This window comes from Perna viridis, chromosome 1 (genome assembly GCF_037379345.1).
Source record: "Perna viridis isolate PV_CMFRI_1.1 ecotype Kerala chromosome 1, ASM3737934v1, whole genome shotgun sequence".
Taxonomy (NCBI): domain Eukaryota; kingdom Metazoa; phylum Mollusca; class Bivalvia; order Mytilida; family Mytilidae; genus Perna; species Perna viridis.
Window position 1 is genome coordinate 9,261,917 of NC_142445.1, and position 21,162 is coordinate 9,283,078.

The following is a 21,162-nucleotide window of genomic DNA, read 5'->3' on the forward strand; positions in this document are numbered from 1 at the left end:
AGTGGTATACCATAATCCAACTGTCAAGGACAGGCATGTTAAAACTGTCTGTCAAGATTTGATTTTACTGTTAATGTCATTCTTCAGTTGGCCACAGCCCTCTATTCATTGATTTCATTAATTTTTGTTGTAACTTAGACCATATTGTTCGTGTGGATAAAAGGGACCACTCAAATCAACCGAAATTCACCTTGGACACTCCATTTAAAACATTGGGGAACGACTTTTTCCTGGCTTCTGTCCTTAGAGTTAACACCTAAATAACCTCCAGAACACCAAAATAATTCTTGAAGCTGGCACATAGCTCTGCTCATTTATTTCATTTATATTTTTATTAGCATTCCAAAGACTTAATATTCTCCAGAACATTAATTACTCAGTGTAACAGATATTCTTGCCCGACATCCAAAAACTGGTTGGAATTATCTGTCCAGCACTACTTCTTCACAACTCAGGTCAAAGTTCATTACAGGTAATAAGTGAGGTAAATAAAAGTGAAATAAATACTGACATCAACATTTATTCTATATATATCAATCATATATTTTTATTTTATGATGGTAAAACTACACTAAAAAAATAGTAAAAATTTAACTAAAATAAAATGTACATGATATGATGATGAATTCAACAATACAGCACCACTAAAGGCTTGTCTTTGCTTTGATTGCTTTACCTTTTTGAAATCACTGGCAACATTTCTTCATCCAATGATCATGAATTTGTCAATATACATGATTATTGGTTTTATTTAATTAAAACTGCCTCAGCATTTCTCCCATTTCATAATTTAAGACCTCAAAATAATTACAAAATGTACATAAACCATGCACTCACTTTTCATTTAGGTCATATCCATAATTTTTAAATGGACTTGAAACACGATGGAAGTTTATTTTCCCTGAGTAGCAAAGATTTTAATATAAAATTATAATGATTATTTTGATTGAATACAGAATCACTGTTAAAAAGTTTAACTGAACATTTTAAATGTAATGTATTATGTTATAATATTTACATCTTAAAGAGAATACAGATCTAATGAAACTCATGATGAAACAATAAATAACTTGACAACAAAAAAGAGCTGCCTTGGGAGAGATCAGTTCTCTGGAACGAAACAACCACAACTTTTCATTAATAGAAAGTTAACAGATGAAGCAGAGCCTACAGACTCCACACAACTGGCCATTTGTTCACTGGATTGCTATTTATAGTTAAGTCTTAATTTGTTCATTCATCATCTTCCTCATCATCATCATCATCATCATCTTCCTCTTCCTCCTCATCATCTTCATCTTCCTCAGACTGAGACACACCATTAGAAGCTGCATCATTATCTACTCTGGCCTTCTTAGGTGCTGATGCTCCTCCAGTCTGAAACACATAAGAATAAAATACAGACTTGACCTTAAATCCATCTCTGTGATGAGGCTTCATGCAAATTAAAACAGCCCTTACATGCCAATTTAGATAATTACACGATCTTTGAATTTGTTTCTTAATAAAATATATATGCTACTTCCAACAAAAAAAAAAAACCAAAAAATAAAAATAAAAAAAAACAAGAACAAAAACAAATCATCCTTTGTAATAACATGCATAATTATGAAACCTTTAGCATAACCAAAAGTTCCAGAAGTTCTTTATTATTGGCTTAAAATGTATGTACCAGCAAAGCTTGCACGAAATAAATTCAATCTGTTCTGTGACCAAACCATGAATGATTTTACAACGAACAGCAGAGAAGTTCAAATGGACAAAATCAGACTTATAAAAACAGTAAAATTTAAAACTGGATCTTAAAAAGCTGAAGAAAAATAATGCAAAAAACATTGATTTCTTCGTTAGTCTCATGACTACAGCACAGCACTTTCCAATTTAAGAACAACAAGCTGATATTCATTAACACTTATAAAAGACATTCTCTAGCATTAAAAGAGGCACCATTTTCATACATTGTATTAGCATTGGAGAACTTGATCAAACCAACATAATCTCACCTTTCTGTATTCTTCCATTTCTTTTTCATATTTTTTTACTTCTTCATCGTGTTTCTTTTGGTAAGGTTGCTTCTCACTAGCTGACATTTCACCCCAAACTCTACCAGCTATGTAAAAAAGAAAAAAAAATGAAATGAAATAACATTTTTTTTTTTTTTTTTTTTTACCAAAAAGTCACCTGAAATGCTATTAAAATGAAGTACACAGTTGGGTTCTTGATGAAAAAAAAAAAAAAAAAAAAATACAGGCTATTTTATGTAACTTTCAGTTAATAAAAAAGTTATACAATGCATATTCCCCTATTGACTGTCGTTTATCAAATTGTCTTTAGATAGCTGTAGACCAATAAACATTAAGTATGAGAAATAAACAAATATGTTTATATTCAGCATGCGAGATTCTTTTCTTAACTGTTTGTAAAAAGTTTATGTAAAGCTTTTATTTTACTTCAAGAGTGGAAGGTCCTGGACTTTTCCAAGCTTCAAATTAATGGCTACAATAAGGTATTAATAAAAAGGTTGAAGGTCCAGGACACAGGCAATGGAATTACAATAGTCCTAGGTCAAAAAATGAAGGTTCCAGAGGTCAAACAACATTTTTTTTTAACCCCAGTCTCATGCTATAATAGTCTCAGAAGCATACCACTTGTGATAAGTTCTTTATTTGACATGTCAGACCCTTTCATTTTCTTTCTATAATCTGCTAAGAACAGAAAGTAGGCAGATTGGGCTCTTTTGGGTTTATTTTCATCCTTGGGTGGTTTTCCAGTGTAGGCTGCCATCTCAGAATCATATCTAGCCTTATCTTTGGCTGCCAAAGCATTAAATTGCTTCTTGTCACTAGCTGTCATGGCTCCCCATTTCTCGGAACATTCTTTAGAGAATTCTCCTATCTGGAAAAAAAAAAAAAACAAAAAAAAAAACAATGTAGATATTGATTCACAATTTAGGATTACTCATATGGTCCACGCTCCCATCTCTTAATAATTCTGGTTTTCTTCAAGTTATTTAATATTTGCAATTTTTTGTGGTATACTGGTTTGTTTTCAGTATTTTTTTACTTCCACATTGCTTTTTTTGTTCATGTAGAATGTCATGTAGATTTCCTCCTATGACATCATAATAAAAAAAAAAAAAGAAAAGATTATTGATTATTGGGGTTTAACACCCCAGCAGCAATATTTCAGCAACATTCAGGCGATGAACATGAAATGATGATGAAATGAAAAAAGGGATGGGACACAAGGATAACAGGGAGGGATGGGTAGGGTCAGGCAATTTAGCCTCCTGTGACGGAGCGCAAAGGTTCCTACTCCTATCGAACACCACAGCAGGGTTCTTTATCGTGTGAGAAAAGTGGCATCTTTCCCAACACGGTGCACCACTACGGTTTGCAGTCAGGTTTTCTGTATTATAGTCTGACAACCCAAGTATGTAACACGCCAGGGGTACCCCATTCCACCACCTGGGGCATACATCCCAGTTGCTCTGAAAATGAAAGACTAGGAAATCTCAGAAACCCTTGGATAAGATATCAATGGTAGCCTTTTTAGACCACAGTTTTTTAATTTGTTGGTCTTCAGATTTTTTACTGGATGAAATCGGGCCGGACGGTCGGATAAAAAATATCAAAATTAAAAAACCAAAAAAATACACATCTGCTATTCATATTTTGAATGAAATTTTTATTTTCTAAGATCCCATTATCTAACCTAACATAGTTAAAGAAGTGGGATACTAATCTACTGTATGTACCTACACATCATTTTTAAACACGAATTCTCATTCCAAGTGTCCAATGAATTCAATGTACAATACTTAAACAATGTTTAATTCCTCTAATTATTTTTGTATCTATTTCCTTCTTTACAGTATGATATACTATAGTTAATTCTAAAGCAAAGTTGCATAGCGCTGCGCCAAACCCTTTTCGACACCCTCTCGAAACCACGAAACTTCGCAGCCAATTTTGCTATTTACCTCTTCTAGAATTTACATTCAGGCTTCTAGTATACTACATCATACATATTCATATGTTCTACTGAACCAATAAACGCACAAAAATCAGTCTTTTTAACCTACTGTGTAACTACTACAATGTATAAACAAATTGCTGACTGCATATAGGCTAAAAAGCAAAAGAAAAAGCTGAAAATGATCTACAAGCCAAACATGACAAGAATATATTCAAGTTTTTCAGCAGGTATTTTGATTTCTTCATATGGATCAACTTTGGACAGTATGGGATCACATTGTGTGGGCAACTGATTTCAGTACATCAAAACGTAAAAATACATTTTTACATTTTGAAGGGATTTTTTATATCTCTGCATATCAATATTTATTACATCTATGTGAAAATTACAACAAATCATGGTCAAGCAGATCTCGATTGTACCAGCTGATTGAGGACAATAAGGTCAAGTACACAATAAAAGCTTGGTGCTTGAAACATTTACAACTTTTTTTATATTTCCAGTATAAGTGTCCTAGGATTCCTATTTCCCCGTTACCCGGGGAAAGTGAAATTTGGGTCATGGAAAGTTAGGTACTTAGTTACCATTTCCCTAGCAAGTTCAAAACTTCATATGCTGTAAGGATTTGTTTTGTTAGGAGAGCAGTCATTGACTGTGGGAAAGTTGATTTTATATGGATTTTTCCCATGGAAACCTCAGTTTCTGAAAAATACTAGATTGATTGATTGATTGTTGGGGTTTAACGTCCGAGCAGCAATATTTCAGCTATATTCAGACGATGAACATGAAACGGATGATAAAATTATCATGAAATGATGATGAAATGAAAAACGGGATGGGACACAAGGACAGTAGGGTCGACAAATTTTGATTGCCACAAGCAAAAGGGAGGGATGGGTAAGGTCGGGCAATTTAGCCTCCTGTGGCGGAGCGCAAAGGTTCCTACTCCTATCGAATACCACAGCAGGGTTCTTTAACGTGCGAGGAACGTGGCATCTTTCCCAACACGGTGCACCACTATGGTTTGCGGTCAGGTTTTCCGTATTATAGCCTGACAACCCCAGCATGTAACACGCCAGGGGTACCCCATTCCACCACCTGGGGCACACATCCCAGTTGATCTGTGGGCAGAGTGCCTAGCCCCCGGCTAGGTTTCTGAGCACTATTTAGTCGCCTTTTACGACAAGCTTAGCACTGCTACAGGCCTATTCTTTTGACACCCGGACCTGCACGGGGCGAAAAATACTAGAACACTGCAGTATGGGTAGTAACTTTATCTAAGTCTTGTTATCTTTTTCCTCATAACTTCGTGCTTTAATCATGCGATTTTTTTATATTTCTTTTTTTGTTAGAATCTTTATTTTATTGACGATTATGATAGTATTTTTTTTTTAAATATTACAATAATCCATAATTTTCTCAGATTAAGTTTTAGTTCAGATAAATAGGTTTTAATTCAGACGTGTCTTTGATTTTTCCAACATAGTCTGTATAGTTTCACTTTTTACCCTCTCACCTTAAAGATGCTTTTCCAAGTCACCTGATCACAATTCTGTTTCCCAATTGGCCAAATACTGATAACATAGTACCGTTGGGAAAAAATGTAGCGAAAATTGAAATTGTGTGCCATGTGTTATTTCCTGAATGAAATGTAGAAAATTATAAGTAAAACAAAAAAATTTTATTCTACTGTGTCAGCTAACTTTTTTTTTTTTAAATATAATACTTAATTAAATTGTAGAACAATTTTGAAACACACCAATGTGCCTAAAATCAAAAATTTTAAAAAATATTAAGAATCTTAGTGAGCACGCTCTCATACCCCAAGCATCCCCATGTTATATACTAAAGTAAATTGTTTCTTAAGAGAAATATATGTAGAAGGACCCAGATAAAAAAAGGAATAAGAGTGTTTTTTAGGCCTTAGACCTTTATCTTCTAACTAACTTCTGTTACTTGGAACGGTAGTATAAAACTCCAGACTGATTTTCTTGAGTTTTAGTTAAGCCAAAGTAAATAATCATTGTAGCAGAACAAAACGTAAACTTGACCTATAACTTATGGTGAATTTATATACCAAAAATCATGTCATAATCTGCAAGCGTTTACAAAAAGAAAGTCAGAAAAGCGGTTATTTCTGTGAATTTAGCTAAGTTAGAGGCTCGTAATTTTGGTAAAAATCATTGGAGCAGAACCAACTACAGCCTTGTTCTATAACTTATCACGGTGAATTTAAATACTTAAATTAATGTCAATAATTGCATAGTGTTTCCGTTAACGCAAATCTTTGCGTAATTTACGCATAAAAATATTATCTGACTCCCAAAAAATTGCCTTGAGGATCACACTGACCCCCCCCCCCAACGCTATCACTGAACCAATTCCATGTGAAAAGTAAATTTGTTTGCATATCAATTTTCTAAATATAGAGTAACTCTCAGACTTTTACATTAAACTTAGTAATAGGGCTGCGCAATTATAATGCGCAGATCGTTTTAAAAACATGGCAACTTTACTGAACTTCCGGATTACGAAGCCCCCAAAAACAAATCAAAATAATGAGGGTCCAGGGTCGGACGAAAACAACAATGAGTCCGACGATACTGGTAATTTGAAGGCGAAAGTTAAAAGAACATTTAACAACAATGTGACCCTTCAAAATTTCATCTGACCCTCAAAATACACACCAAAGGGTCATGATGACCCTCAAGTCAGAAAAAGTCCAAAAACACTGACTGCAAGTGTTTAGAAAAAAAATCTGGAAAACTGTTATTTCTGTAAAATTTGCTAAGGCCCGTAATTTCGATAAAAATCATCATGGTGAACTTATTTACCAAAAATCATGTCAATATCTGCAAGCATTTAGGAAAAAAAGTCCGGAAAACTGTTACATGTATTTCTCTGAAATTGGTTGAGTTCGAGGCCCTTAATTTCGATAAAAATCATCAAAGCAAAACAAAACTTAATCTTGACCTGTAACTTATCATGGTGAATTTATATCCCAAAAAATCATGTCAATATCTGCAAGTGTATAGAAAAAAAAGTCTAGAAAACGCTTATTTCTGTGAAATTTAAGTTCAAGGACTGTAATTTTGGTAAAAATCATCGGAGCGGAACGAAAGTAAACTAAACCTGTAACTTATATCCCAAAAATCATGTCAACATCTGCAAGTGAATAGAAAAAAAGTCCAGAAAATGCTTATTTCTGTGAATTTTGTTAAGTTCAAGGCCCATAATTTCGGTAAAAATCACTGAAGCGGAATGAAACATAAACTTGACCTATAGCTTATCATGGTGAACTTATAAATCACAAATCATGTCAATATCTACAAACATTAAGAAAAAAAGTCCAGAAAACTGTTATTTCTGTGAAATTTAAGTTCAAGGACTGTAATTTTGGTAAAAATCATGTCAATATCTGCAAGCTTTTAGAAAAAAAGTCCGGAAAACTGAAGATGTACAGGTCAAAAACATTATACCCTTCGCAACTTTGTTGTGTGGGGTATATTTACAGTGGAATTCAAGTTTTAAAACAGGGTTGGTCAAAATCTTGTACTGTTTATCATTGAGCACTGTTTTGGTATAAACAAGTGTTACAGAATGACTTAGTTAAAAAACTTTCTACAAGGCCCATGCAGAGTTCAAGGACATAAAATTGAAAATGCAGGATTTCATTAAGATGAAACTTTTTTTTTTTTTTTTTTTTTTACATCTGTCTTCTTTTTTCATGTAATAATTACACTAAGAAACTTAATAACATAACTGTTTTTCCCAACAATTATCTCTCCTTGGTTTACCAACTTCCCTGTTGAGAATAAACAAACCCATGAGGGTTTTGAACTCTTAAATAATTTACAGGAAATTGATTACATTCTTTTCAATTAAAAGTTATTTTGACTTTATCATCTCCAGCTAGTGTTAACTTGTTTCCCAAACTATCAAAACTCATAAACTTCATTCTATTATGAATTCTACGAATGAATAAAATGAATAGTTATGATTTAACGTCAATGGTTATGAAAAATTTAAGAAAACAGTTTTATATTTCTATACGTCTCTTAAAGTTACATGTTTTTTGAATGACGGTGTCGAATTTTAAATACTTTCATGTATTATTACTCTTCTTATTACCTATCAAATAAGGCATGTTGTTCATCGATCAATAATTGTTGCCGTGTCAACGAAATGTCAATTTACCTCATACGAAACACAGGGACACATTGATTAGTGGACGATATTACAAAGGTGTTTATAAAATCTGCATAAGAAATTGACACACTCATAGCATTTTTATATTTATTTGTTTAAAATACTTTTTTTTTTTTTTAGAATTGTTACGTAAGAAATCCGTCAGTAAAATGAGTAGTTTGCAAGTATTCGATTTTCTTGAACATTTTAATTTACTATTTGTATGCTAATTTTATTATATAATAACGGAACTAATCGTAGTCAAAATTGTTGAACTAAGTGAAGAAGAAAAAAAACCCAGAAGAAGTAAGTTGTTTAATTGTCTTTGGTGCGTTAAATCGAAAAGAACTGCATATTCAACTTAAGAGGGAAATTTTCACCCATCACTATATTTGGCTAACATGTGCTTGGATAATATGCGGTTAAATCTATTGCCATTTGAAAACTCACGAACTATGTGGTTCAATAATTCTGGATCATATATTATCTGCCAACGATGATTCCCGCTATCCAATTTTGATGAAATGACATGATACCGAAATTGGTTATTTATAGACCGTAAGTTAAAGTTGCACATGTTTGCTTCAAATCCATTTTTTTCACTAAGAAGGTACAACTGCGTTAAATAGGTTGTCTGTAAAATAAGGAGTTTGCAAATACTCGATATTCTTGAACATTGTAATTTACAATTTGTAACAATCTGGTGACAGGTCAGGTGTACAATATTATTACATGATACATGTAGCAACTGGAAATGATAAAATTATGGCCTTACGAATTTCTTTAAAAATTATATCAACTTAAGTTTCCAATTAATCCAGGTTTACATTTCAATGATACTATATAATGATAGACTTAAGTATGATAAGGGCCGTAAGAAAAAAAAAAACAAAACAAAACAAACAAAAAAAAAACCAAGAGTTTAAAGCATTATTGACCAAACTTTATGACAAACGTGACAACTTTTCATTCAGAATTGTCAACTTTCCTTTCATCTGTGGCATCATCCCTTCGGCACCTGCATATGGAGTGTTCATATCACATCTCATGTTATACCAGAGCTTGCCGAAACTACGCAGACTTTTTGTATCACTATAGAACTCTAACAAATAGGCTTCTGGAGCAGGGTTATGTTACTACAAGATTGAAGTCATCACTACAGAAGTTTTATGGTTGTCATCATGAACTCGTGGATCGTTATGGTAAATCCGTCTGCACCATGAAAACTGATTTATTCAACGGGTCTACCATTTGTCTACCCCAGACTTGACTTTTTATGACCAACTCGGCGGGTGTTTCTAGAAAAGCAGAGGACACTTACCCTACCGGTGCACCTGGTCCATGCTCCCAGTTTTTAGTGGAGTCCGAGTTGCTCATTTGCTTGTTACTTTGTATGATTTTAGTTACTTTGTTCTTTGTTGTGTATGTCTGTTTTCCATGTCTGTTCTTAGTCCCTGGATTACATTCTTTTGATTACCACTATAACCTTGGTTCCCTTGATTACTCATTCATATAAAAACATAATTATATTAATTCCTAAGTTAATACCTGGTGGTGTCGCAATTTTGACTTGAGGCCAATTATGTGTAAGAAAACTGATTCTCATGGTCAAGGTAATGATTGTCAACTGTTTGAACATTGTAATAAAATTGCAAATCATGGATTAAATCCAAACAACAGGTTATCACACATCCACCGGATACTGGGTGTGGACACTATACTGTCCACTGCGGGCATTAAGGGTGGGCAAAGCGTGGACAAATTTATTTGTCCACCGTGGACGAGTGGCATCGTCAAAATAGTCATTAGCTGTATGGAACATTGTAATGACAACTCGCCAAATTACACATCTACTCGTATTTGGCGAGCTGGTGATTAGTAGTTTTCCACACTACACTTGCCAATTTTTTTGGTAGTTGGTGGTTTCAAAAATAATAATCGGAAAACTGAAATCCCAATTTTTTTTCTCCAAGCTGAAAAAAAAAAAAGAGTCAACGGATCCGCAAACCAACAAATTAAAAACTATGGCTGTAAAGAGCTTAACCTTTTCTCTGTTCTCACCAGTGTTAGAATTTTTAATGACTTCAAATAGAGATATCATCTGGGAACGTGTCTAACAGAGGCTAAGCAAACAAAGTTAATGTTACTGAACAAAACTTTTTTCTAAGAATATTACCATATGGACTATACATGTACACGTATAAAAAAAAACTTTGGGTTTTTTTTATTTAATAGGCTCCTGTAGTGAGATAATAAATCTTTCCAGTGATTTTTCAACTGTTTTTAAAAGGTGTCTGTGCCTTACAAATTGGGAAAAAAAAACTAAAATATATAACAAACTGGAAAATTAGTACGACACCAATATCAAAATTAACAAAAAGTGAATTTGGGAGTTAAAAGTTTTCAACCGTAATTGGTAAGTCCCAAATTGATATATCATTGAAAAAAAATAAAAAAAATAAATAAATAGCAGGATTTGTGAACTTTAGGGGGAAATTTTGGGAAAAAAATTATGCTTTTGGCATTGGGAAACAGCCTTATTTCAGCTCTAATTCATAAACAGAAAATCACTGCTTACGGACAATTATTTACAAGGTACATGGAATTACTGTTCAAGTGCACAAATTATTCTCCAAAAAAATGAAGCATTACTTAAAAAAGCATTGTTTTAATCTCAGTTTTATACCTTTGTCACTTGTTTCCCAGATTTTTTAGCCTCTTCTCTACAATGTGCCAAATAGTAAAAATATGCAGATGTGGCCCTCTTTGGTTTGTTCTCATCCTTTGGTCTTTTAGCTCCCTTTGTTTTTCCTGAAAAAATTAGCATTGTTAGCATATTTACTAAATAGCCAGAACTATCACTAATGATATGCAATTGTTATTCAAATCAATAATTTTATAGGAATTTTTAAAGGACCAATAGCATTTTTACCAGACATGTCTGTTGGCTATTGTTTCCACTAGGCAGGGATCGCGCTGGGCTGTGCCAATGTTGCAATTTGCTATTTTTTTATTTTATCTGGCGACAAAAATAGCCAGTTGGCGATTTTCTTGGCGCCTAGGTTTTGTATATTGATATTGACAGGAAGTTTATCAGCAACGGATATTCTCTCCAATCTAACAATTGTGTTGACAGTCAGAGTTAATTGACTATGACCAATTTATGACTGAAGGCAATTAAAGGTAATTAGACCAGGCGACTGAACTGACAATATCCTCATAGGAGGTGTCAATCAAATGTAAATATATCATTGAGCCAATCAAAACTCTCATCATCTGGTCAAAGGTAAACACAATTAAGGCCATGTGCACGTGGCTACACACAAGTTTCACAGCCCTATTTAACCATGTAATACATTCAATAAATTAAATCCAATTAACAATGATTATCCCATCAGGAAGTGTCTAAATATTTCGAAATGAAAGAATTGATAAAAGAAAATGGACGACATTTGTTTACACTTTTGCCATGCGACTTTTTTGGCGGGAAAATCGATAAACAAATAGAATGGGGATTCCCAAAATCTAATTAAGGAAATGCTATTCAGATATCAAGATAATTAAACAGGGACACAATTAATGGTCCATGGTACAAACTGTAGTTTCATAGAAATTTTATCACTTGACAAAAAGAATCAAGTTTGTTAAAAATAATAAAAAAAAAAAGTAAATTATATTGTATTAGGTAAATTAGACCATAAAGGGCAACTTAGGTGAACATGCATGTTTTAAAATCAGGGACTGTATGAGAATAGTAATCTAGTCTTTGATGGAAGTTTGTTGGGGTTTAACGTCCGAGCAGCAATATTTCAGCTATATTCAGATGATGAACATGAAATTGATGATAAAATGAACATGAATGATGAATGGAAAAAGGGGTGGGACACAAGGAGAATGGGGTCGACAAATTTTGATTGCCACTGTGGCGGAGCTCTATGATTCCTACTCCGGGAGAATACCACAGTAAGGTTCTTTAATGTGCGAGGAACGTGGCATCTTTCCCAACATGGTGCGCCACTATGGTTTGCGGTCAGGTTTTCCGTATTATAGCCTGACAACCCCAGCATATAACACGCCAGGGGTACCCCATTCCACCACCTGGGGCACACATCCCAGTTGCTCTGTGGGCAGAGCGTGCTAGCCCCCGGCTAGGGTTCTGAGCACTATTTAGTCGCCTTTTACGACAAGCTTAGCGCTGCTGTAGACCTATTCTTTTAACACCCGGACCTGCACAGGGCTTGATGGAAGTAAAATACCTGTTTCTGGAGTAGTACTTAATATTTGATGCATATGAAAGTGACAGACTAGAGCTAAAAACCTGCTTTCTACATGCATCAAGAGTGAATCTTGGGTACATGCATGTCATGAATGGAGAATTGACAAAGATAATTCAGCAGTGAACTTAATACAGTCGACTCCACTTAATCGCATATCGCTTAATTGCATATTTCGGTTATTAGCATAATTTTCTCCTGCACAAAACCATTTCCTATTATTCTATTAGGGAAAAAATCGCTTATTTGCATAGGCCTTGGAGGTGCATTTCGGTTTATTGCATAGAGAATTTTGCCTCGTCCAGGTAAAGACAGGTTTTCCCAAATTCTATTTTAAGCCTTCGGGTCATAAATATGTCAATCATATTTATTGTTGTAAAAACTAGATTATCATCAATCAGGAGGTGTTAATAATGGATTAAAAAATCATGGACATAAAAGACAATATAAATGATTTCTAATTACATTAAAATAAACAAGCACCTAGGTGAACAATGACTTCTGACGACATGCCGAACATCACCTTATGATGCGGCTTGAGGTTCGGCTTGGGGTATTTTTTGTCCCTATTTAAATTCTTCCGACTACAAATGATTATCAATGTAAATTTAATTTTCATTAATGAGCTGAACAGTTTTGAGTGAGCTTGGGTTACTAGGCATAAATATCATACGAAAATTAAAAGTCATTCATTCAGTACAATGTCTAATGAAATTCAACTACCCTAAGGTGCCCCATACTATCCACTCTTCATAGGAATATATCGAGGTCAATGACGCGTATAATACACAACTATCAGTGTACAATGAACAGAGGAATAAAAACACACAGACCATTTCAAAAGCCCAAAAACTGCAAACATTGATGAATATTACACTGAATCCTGCCTGAAATATGAAATATGGGATTTGCTTTCGTAGAAAGGTCAGGAAATTACTTGACTATTTATAGATGAGAAACACGTGGTTTTACTTATAAATACACACAGCGTAAAGAAGGTCAATAAACAAGACAATGAGAAGGTCTATAACAATTAAATACCAAATCAGAAATGTTGAACAGTGATATCCCTGGTTGATCCACAGTATCGTCGTCTTACCTGAACTCGCACTTCCGGTAAAATCGTAATTTCGGTTATAAGAATAGCCCGGTTATTTGCATAATTTTTACTGGCAAATAGGCTATGCAATTAAGCGGAATCTACTGTACTGCCTTTTTTTAAAAAGTATTTTTTTTTGGCACCCTTTGGCTCTTATTTCTGAAAACAGGCAACAAAAAATGGCAGCTGATTAATTTTCTGGTGATAGAATTTTGGAAGCCAGAGCAGCCCCTAACTAGGCCAGTGATTTTTTTTGTAATCATCTTTTTTATGTCAAACATATGTGCTAATATTTTAAATGGGGAAATTTGGGATGTCATAAATATCTTGAGTTTGCAGTTAGAATAATTAATCTAATAAAGGATAGGGATAACAAGAAAAACACCAGTCATAATAATTAAGTACCAGTCTTCATAAAAATCAGACAGAAGGTGATTCATGCATGTCAAAAACCCACCAAATTCAGTTTTATTTCTTGTTCATAAACAGTTACTGATCACATTATCAGTCTACGTTTTTCATTCAGTTGTTGCGCTTTTCAGAAAAAAATTGTATAGATTGTACATGAAATTGACACTTTGCAAGAGTTATTGTTCCTGATTTGGTTGATTTTAGTGGGAGAAGAATATATGTTTTTCTCAAAAGTGCAGATCTGAATAAGGAAATGGTTATTGTAATGTAAAAATATAGCATATGTAGCCTGAAAAACCAGTTTGTTTGGAGGGTTTCTCTACACCATGAATAACTTTATTATTAGCACTGTCTAAACTTTATATGGACTGGTACTTAATTAGCATAATTTTATACTGAAACACCATATTCAGCACTTTTACTTCCAGACTTGCCTACCCCATTCGAAGGAAAATAGTAAGGTGTACCCCTAAAAATGGTAGTTTGAGGTAAAATATAGCAAGTTTCATTTTTTTGTTGCAAAAAGCTGATTTTATTTACAGAAACATCCAATATTGTGGATGAATATAAATTTCTATCATGTTGTTTTATGCTTTTTCTTGGCAAGAACATTATTTGTTTTCTTCACAACTGCCTTAGGACATAGTTTTTGATCAAAGTTTTCAAACTGAAAATGAATATAGATTATGTAAGTCTTGTCATGTGACTATGGTTTCATGAGAATGGGTCCTTGAATTATTGTCAAAATATGACCAATATCTAGTTCTACAGGATAGAAATGTCAAGAAAAGTATAAAATAGATGATTTTGCACTGTGATGCAGTGTTTCGATTTCCCGGAGGAGAATAATAAAATACATAGGAAATTTCTAAAGGGAAACTAGAATGAGACTTACAAACCCTATTGGTACAACAATTAAGGAATACATAAAAAAAGAGGGCACGGAACTGCCAAAAAAATCTGGAAATAAGAAAATTTGCCAAACTGTAAGAATATACAACAATTGCAAGGGCGTAAGATGGCCATATAAATTGTGAGCCTTACACAAAAACAATAAGGGTAGACTACTTGGTACTACAGATTGGAGTCTAATCAATCTTATTTAGGAACATTTTTATAGCCATTTTTTTTTACAAGTTAGAAAAATTACATTAGGGAAAACAGTCTTATTTCTGGGGTAATCACTGCATGCAGTGACTTGAAAAGGCAGGGACATATGCCAAAGACCCATTAATATCTTAAATATTTGTAGAATTTGCTGAAAATTGTCTACTTGAATGACTTGTTTCCTTACCACTGCTTATGTAAATAAAAGACCTAAAATAATTTGAAACAGCATAAGCAAATTTACTAAATAGACAAATGTTAGAGCAGAGGTTAGGATGGCTAGAAGTCAGATAATAAATCTAGACAGATTTGTATACCCAATTGATGAAAGTAATATATATTTTCCTGTTATTTTGTTACTTTCAACTTCATGCATAAGATAACTTACATCACAAAGTAAAGCTATGTTGTTTCACTCACATCAAAAGGTTATTTGGGAAGGCAATTCAGGATATAAGGAGCCCCGTGCAGGTCCAGGTGTTAAAAGAATAGGCCTGCACTAAGCTTGTCGTATAAGGCCACTAAATGGTGCTCAGAAACCTAGCCGTGGGCTAGGCGCTCTGCCCACAGAGCAACTGGGATGTGTGCCCCAGGTGGTTGAATGGGGTACCCCTGGCCCGTTACATGCTGGGGTTGTCAGGCTATAATACAGAGAACCTGACCGCAAACCATAGCGGTGCACCATGTTGGGAAAGATGCCACGTTCCTCGCACGTTAAAGAACCCTGCTGTGGTATTCGATAGGAGAAGGAACCTTTGTGCTCCGCCACAGGAGGCTAAATTGCCCGACCCTACCCACCTCTCCCTATTTCCAGTGGCAATCTAAGTAGGGAGGTCGGTAGTGCGTTTATCGATATTCTTGCGAGAGCAAAATTCTCAATTTTGAGTCAACTTTAACACGTTAGAAAATGGTTAAAAATCCATTGCATGACAATAAAAAATATATGTAATTGAAGATGAGACATTTCTCTATCTAAATATACAACTTTCATTGTTATTGGAGTTGATGGTCATTTGGTACAAACGTTTGAAGTGACGATACTTTGAGAAAAATGGCCGCCTGAAAAACTATGTGTCAAAGATCATACCTATTTCAAAATTCATTCCGCAAGCTATTACTGGACCGATTTTCTTCATTTATGGCTTAAATTTATGGAAATATCTTCAATTTTGATAATCCGGTTGTCAGGCTAATTTTTTGGTTACAAAACATACTTTTTACGCAATTTTAAGGAAAAACATGTTGAAAAAAAAAGTTTTTGCGTACCCAGAATGCACTGACAGTCGGATTCCGAAAATTTAATCCTTTCTGCGTCCATCCGTAACCCTGGTTTCAGAAGAAAAACAATAATAGCTTGCGGAATCGATTGGATATTAGGGTGGTCAGGGCGTGGTTTTCACAAAAATTAAAGCGGGACCGGTTATCGTTCTTGCTAACCGGATGTTACTGATCCGCCATAGCTTCTGTTAAGATTTTCGAACACTCGTGGATAAATGCCTTTTACCGACTGTTTTCTGGACGGATTTTTGACTGGTGGTGCAGACAACGATGGACCTAGGCCATGGAGGCCAATCACTTACGGTAAGTACCTAAATTATGTCTAATATAAGCCTAATCGCCCTGTTTCCGTAAGGTCAAATTCTAGAATGACCTTTTATCATCTGCAAGCTTAAAAACTATATTCACCTTCTTGGAAGGTCTGATTTTCGTTTGATTCTGCATGAGCTGATTTAAAAAAAGATTACTCTCATTTAGCATTAGTTAGAATATGTTTCCATAACATTTTTATTAAACGATGAATATGTAATGAGGTAAATTCTCCCAACGTTTGATTGCAATCCATTCAAAATCTTTTGGACTTTATCGACTTTCCTATATTATCGGAAGTCTCTGTATTTTACCTTGCTTTTTTTCTATTGGTTGGGAGAATTTGCACATATTGCATTTAATTTCCTTGATAATTCAATTTTAATTTATATGTAGTGCCCAATTTATATGAAACTCACATGTTTAAGCATAAACCTTCTTTATATTTATTTTAACTGTTTTATTTATTCAAAATTATCATATGTAGAAAAAAAATTCAACCTTAAATTGCTTCTTCAAATGATACACAACTTTTTTTTCTGGTTTTCATTTTATCAGTTAATATATATTAATTATGACTTTTATTAGAACAATTATCATGTAGCCCTGCTTGTACTTTACTTGATAAATAGAACTTATTTGATGAGATTTATATATGTGGCAATTGCATATTTTACATATGACCTGCATCTTCTTAAGTTTACTTTATATATTCATATTGTACAATTTTTAACAGCTAACTTACATATTCATTTTTTAGAGGATTGTAGATGCTCTACTTATTTAATATTCATATACATGTACAATTGCTTGGAAAAGGTTTAAAATCCTAGTAATATACATTATTTATCATTAAATTTTAATTAATTATGGTTTAATATTTTTTTTGCCTTTTTAGGATCACATTGATTGACTCATAATACCAATCTTTTGTTGTATGTATATGAAACATACTTGTACTGTGTTTTTTCTTCTAATTATTGATTTATTTCAGAAGAAAGTATTAGTAAACAGGCTGCCTAAATATTTATTTTATTTTGTCATATAAAAAGTAAACACTGATGTAAATTTTATTATGATTTAGTTTTATTTTCTGTTTGTTTTTCATCATTTTAGTTTCATTTTGTTGAGTTCTGGAGATGTTTCGAATTCATGGTAAGTTAGTTTTTATACTTTGATTTAGTTTAGTAGCTTTATTTATTTTAATAGTAAAACTTTTGAGTCTTTTAATTATGGTAACAAATAAGCATTTACATTTGAATCATATATTACTTACAAGAACTGTCGATTAGTTTTGTGTTTAGACTCTGCTTTAAAACTGCTTCACAGTACATATTCATTGAATTCCACTACTTGTTTATTTCAGATGGCCTGAGCAGCATAGTGGGCTATGCTATGAGAGGAATATGGGCTGAGTCTGAGGTAGGACCATGTGGGGTACAGTAAGTAGGGTAGTTCCAGACACACCTGAACCCGATAACCTGATTGGTAAGAGAGTTCAACACTTGATAGAAGAATCAGACGGATCACGCAGCGAAATTGTTCATATTAAGTTATTTAACATAACATTAATATAACCTTATAAAACAATCTTCTTGTTTTGAAATGAAGATAATTATTCTGGAAAAGGAAGTTCGGTGTTTTTAACTCCTCGCCACATCTTTTGTCAACCGCTTTGTGAGCAACCAACATCAAATAAAGTTTTACATTTTTTCAGATTGTTAGCAAACCAGATTATGATTTAATAGAAAGTAAACTAACTGTAAGTAAATTGATAAGGTAAATGATGTTAATAGGTGTAATGTCCTTATGTACACAATTTCTTTTGTAGATTTGGCAGACATACTAGATCCTAGTGAAGAAACCCTTCTGGCCTGAAATGGAAACTTCGAAAAGTTCATTAAACTTAATCAAATGATGATATTTTGTTTATTATCATTGAATATACATAATAGTACACGAGGAAACAGCTAGGGCTTCAAAGTTCCATAGTGAAAGGATGCGCATTGGTTCAAGTCAATGTATTCATAAAAATTTTCTCAATTTCTTGGGAAAACAGCATTTGTTTTTGAAATTTTATTCAATTTTAACATGTTAAAAGACCCTATTTAAACAAGAAAACATTACAAGACTACATTAGGAATCTTAGAATTGACCAGACCTTGATATAATATTATTTTGCCACTTTTTGCGGCAAAAATGTATGTTTATTTTGATTATCGTCTGGCTTCATTTAAGGTATAGGCCTAACAAATTTTCATCCACATTAAACATTTTATAGCAAAATAAGATGAAAGTATCTTCATGTGATAGCTTAGATTCTAAGCTTTAAAATGGTACCACATAAGTATATGGTAGGTTGATATTTTGATCAATATAAGCATAAATATGCGTTTTTTTTTGGAAATCTGAAATTTTCAAAAATGTTTGATTTACCCCCATTTTTCAACATTTGCTTGTTGGTTTTTAAATATAATTCAATTATTTCTTGATAAAAATGTGTTTTTACATATTTAATCACAATAACAATAACTGTCATGTGCTAAAAACTGCTTTTAAATTCAAAATGTCTTTTTTTGTCTGACCTTTCGCCATTTTTTCCACTGAAAATAGCTCTAAAATTTACCCTAAAATTTTTTTGAGCTGAAAAACATGATTTTTCAAGTCAAGCAACTTTATTGCCACACAAAACAAGTGACAGAAAAAATTAAATATTTTTTTTGAATTCTTAGTAAGCAAAAATGTATTTTTTTGTTGAAAAAACGCATTTAAAAAAAAGGGGGTCTGCCGCAGTGTTTCTGATTCCAATGAAAAACAAATCCAAGGTTTTGACATAATATTTGTTTATTTATTTCTGTTTAATGGATTACTCTTGAAAGAACAGCAAAGTATCAGATTTCTACTACCTTCCAATTTCCAAATATGAATATCCAAAAATGGCACTTTAATTCACGATGCTGTTGACACATAGCAAAAAAAAACTAAGTCCAAAGTGTTTTTTTGCCAATTTTAAAAAAGTGTAATTTTCTTTGTATCTAAGATACAAGTTTCCTGAATGGCTTAAATCAAAGTATGAAATGGCTTTATTTAAATGATTAAGACACAATGTATGAATTTATTTACCTGTTTGACTTATGTGGGCCACAGAAGTGCCCAAAATGTGACATTTTTGCCTTCGCAAGAAAAATGACCAAAATTTTGAACTTTAAATTGTAATAACTTTTGAACCCCTTGACCGATTTTAAAAATTTTTGCACCAGTAAGTTATATTTCTTGGGCTCTTTCAAACTAATATAAACTTGTACATTTTCTATATACTTCATATTTTGACTGACCTCCCTAATCTAAGTTTGTCGACCCCATTGTCCTTGTGTCCCATCCCTTTTTCATCGTCATTTCATGTTCATTTAATCATCAATTTCATGTTCATCGTCTGAATGTAGCTGAAATATTGCTGCTCGGACGTTAAACCCCAACAAACAAACAAAGGATATAAGGACAAGTATGAATTTATGTATTAGTTAGAGTAGATCGCGCAAATCTGTTCACAAAAATATATTCCTCAATGAAATTGAGAACTTCTCCTTGGCCGGTATAGCTTGAAATACCTCTTAAAATTGCTAGATTAAGATGTTTTTTTGGTTTTTTTTTTTTATCAAAATAGTCTTAAATAATTCTTTTCCTCAGAGATTCTTAACTGTCAGTACTTTGTTAAGTTTGATAGTAAATGAAGTATGGATTGTATATACAAGTACCTAGCATATAAGCACCCCCCTTTTGTAAAGAATCCTAAAGAACAAAGGAATGAAGTTGAACGTGAATCGCAGACGAAATCGCTTCGGATCAAACAGAGTAAACCTTAATTTCAAATAGCAGCGACCCACGTCATATAACGTACCCATGATATTTTCTTCAGTAGAACAGCGAGTCTGTATACTTTCAAAATTATAAGCTGTTTCTCTGACGCTGTGCGATTAACTCAGTGCGTTAAAATCAACCAATTAAATTACAGTATTTTTCCCGCCAAGCAAGGGAAATAATCGTCAAACTAAAAAAAATTAAGACCTACACTTCGATTTCGAAACTTAATATCCCGGTTTTATTGCGTATTGCCTCGGTACATTTGTAAGAATCACAGAGCCAGCTTAAATTATTAAATAAAGTTTGTTTTTGGACTATACATAAAGGACAATGAAAGAGGTAGTGATCAACATCTTCCATGTTAGTACCACATTTACATAGCGGGTCTGTGATGATATTTACTCGGTGCAGGTCATAATCGGAAAAGATGCAGAATATCTTAGTTGGGTTATCAGTACATTTAGCTTGCTAGGCCCGTATGAAAAATATTTCGATACAATGGATCGGTCCTTATTCCTAGTTAAAACCGACTTAAATTTGGATACTGAATCAATCTTTCTTATTGTAATGTCGAGATTGTTCCATTCCTTAATAGTAGCTGGAAGGAAGGATTCCCTCGTAACAGACAATCTACAATACGGCAATAAAATGTCATCC

General features: G+C 33.4%; 1 protein-coding gene and 1 long non-coding RNA gene across 4 annotated transcripts; one reads left to right on the plus strand and one right to left on the minus strand.

Annotated features, from left to right (window-relative positions):
* Nucleotides 1–504: 504 nt before the first annotated feature.
* On the minus strand, nucleotides 505–20,681 carry LOC148627139 (high mobility group protein B3-like). The gene is made up of 5 exons (XM_088568310.1): nucleotides 20,543–20,681; nucleotides 10,853–10,977; nucleotides 2,646–2,895; nucleotides 2,004–2,110; nucleotides 505–1,377 (listed from the first exon to the last, which is right to left on the minus strand). Exons 1-5 carry the CDS (start codon nucleotides 20,544–20,546, stop codon nucleotides 1,234–1,236), a joined length of 630 nt encoding a protein of 209 aa, XP_088424436.1. The 5' UTR covers nucleotides 20,547–20,681; the 3' UTR covers nucleotides 505–1,233.
* LOC148627140 (uncharacterized) lies at nucleotides 15,879–18,520 on the plus strand. Of its 3 annotated transcripts, XR_015919849.1 has the most exons (3): nucleotides 15,879–16,638; nucleotides 17,761–17,799; nucleotides 18,011–18,492. It is a non-coding gene; the product is annotated as an uncharacterized LOC148627140 (long non-coding RNA). The 3 variants fall into 3 exon arrangements; XR_015919848.1 differs by having other exon boundaries at nucleotides 15,879–17,799; nucleotides 18,011–18,520; XR_015919847.1 differs by lacking the exon at nucleotides 17,761–17,799 and having other exon boundaries at nucleotides 18,011–18,478.
* Nucleotides 20,682–21,162: the final 481 nt, after the last annotated feature.

Coding starts and splice junctions, on each gene's coding strand:
- LOC148627139 (XM_088568310.1), bottom strand. Junction 2,111..2,645: donor TAAAGAACTTATCACAAGTG/GTATGCTTCTGA, acceptor TTTTTTACATAG/CTGGTAGAGTTTGGGGTGAA. Junction 1,378..2,003: donor AAATGGAAGAATACAGAAAG/GTGAGATTATGT, acceptor TATGTGTTTCAG/ACTGGAGGAGCATCAGCACC.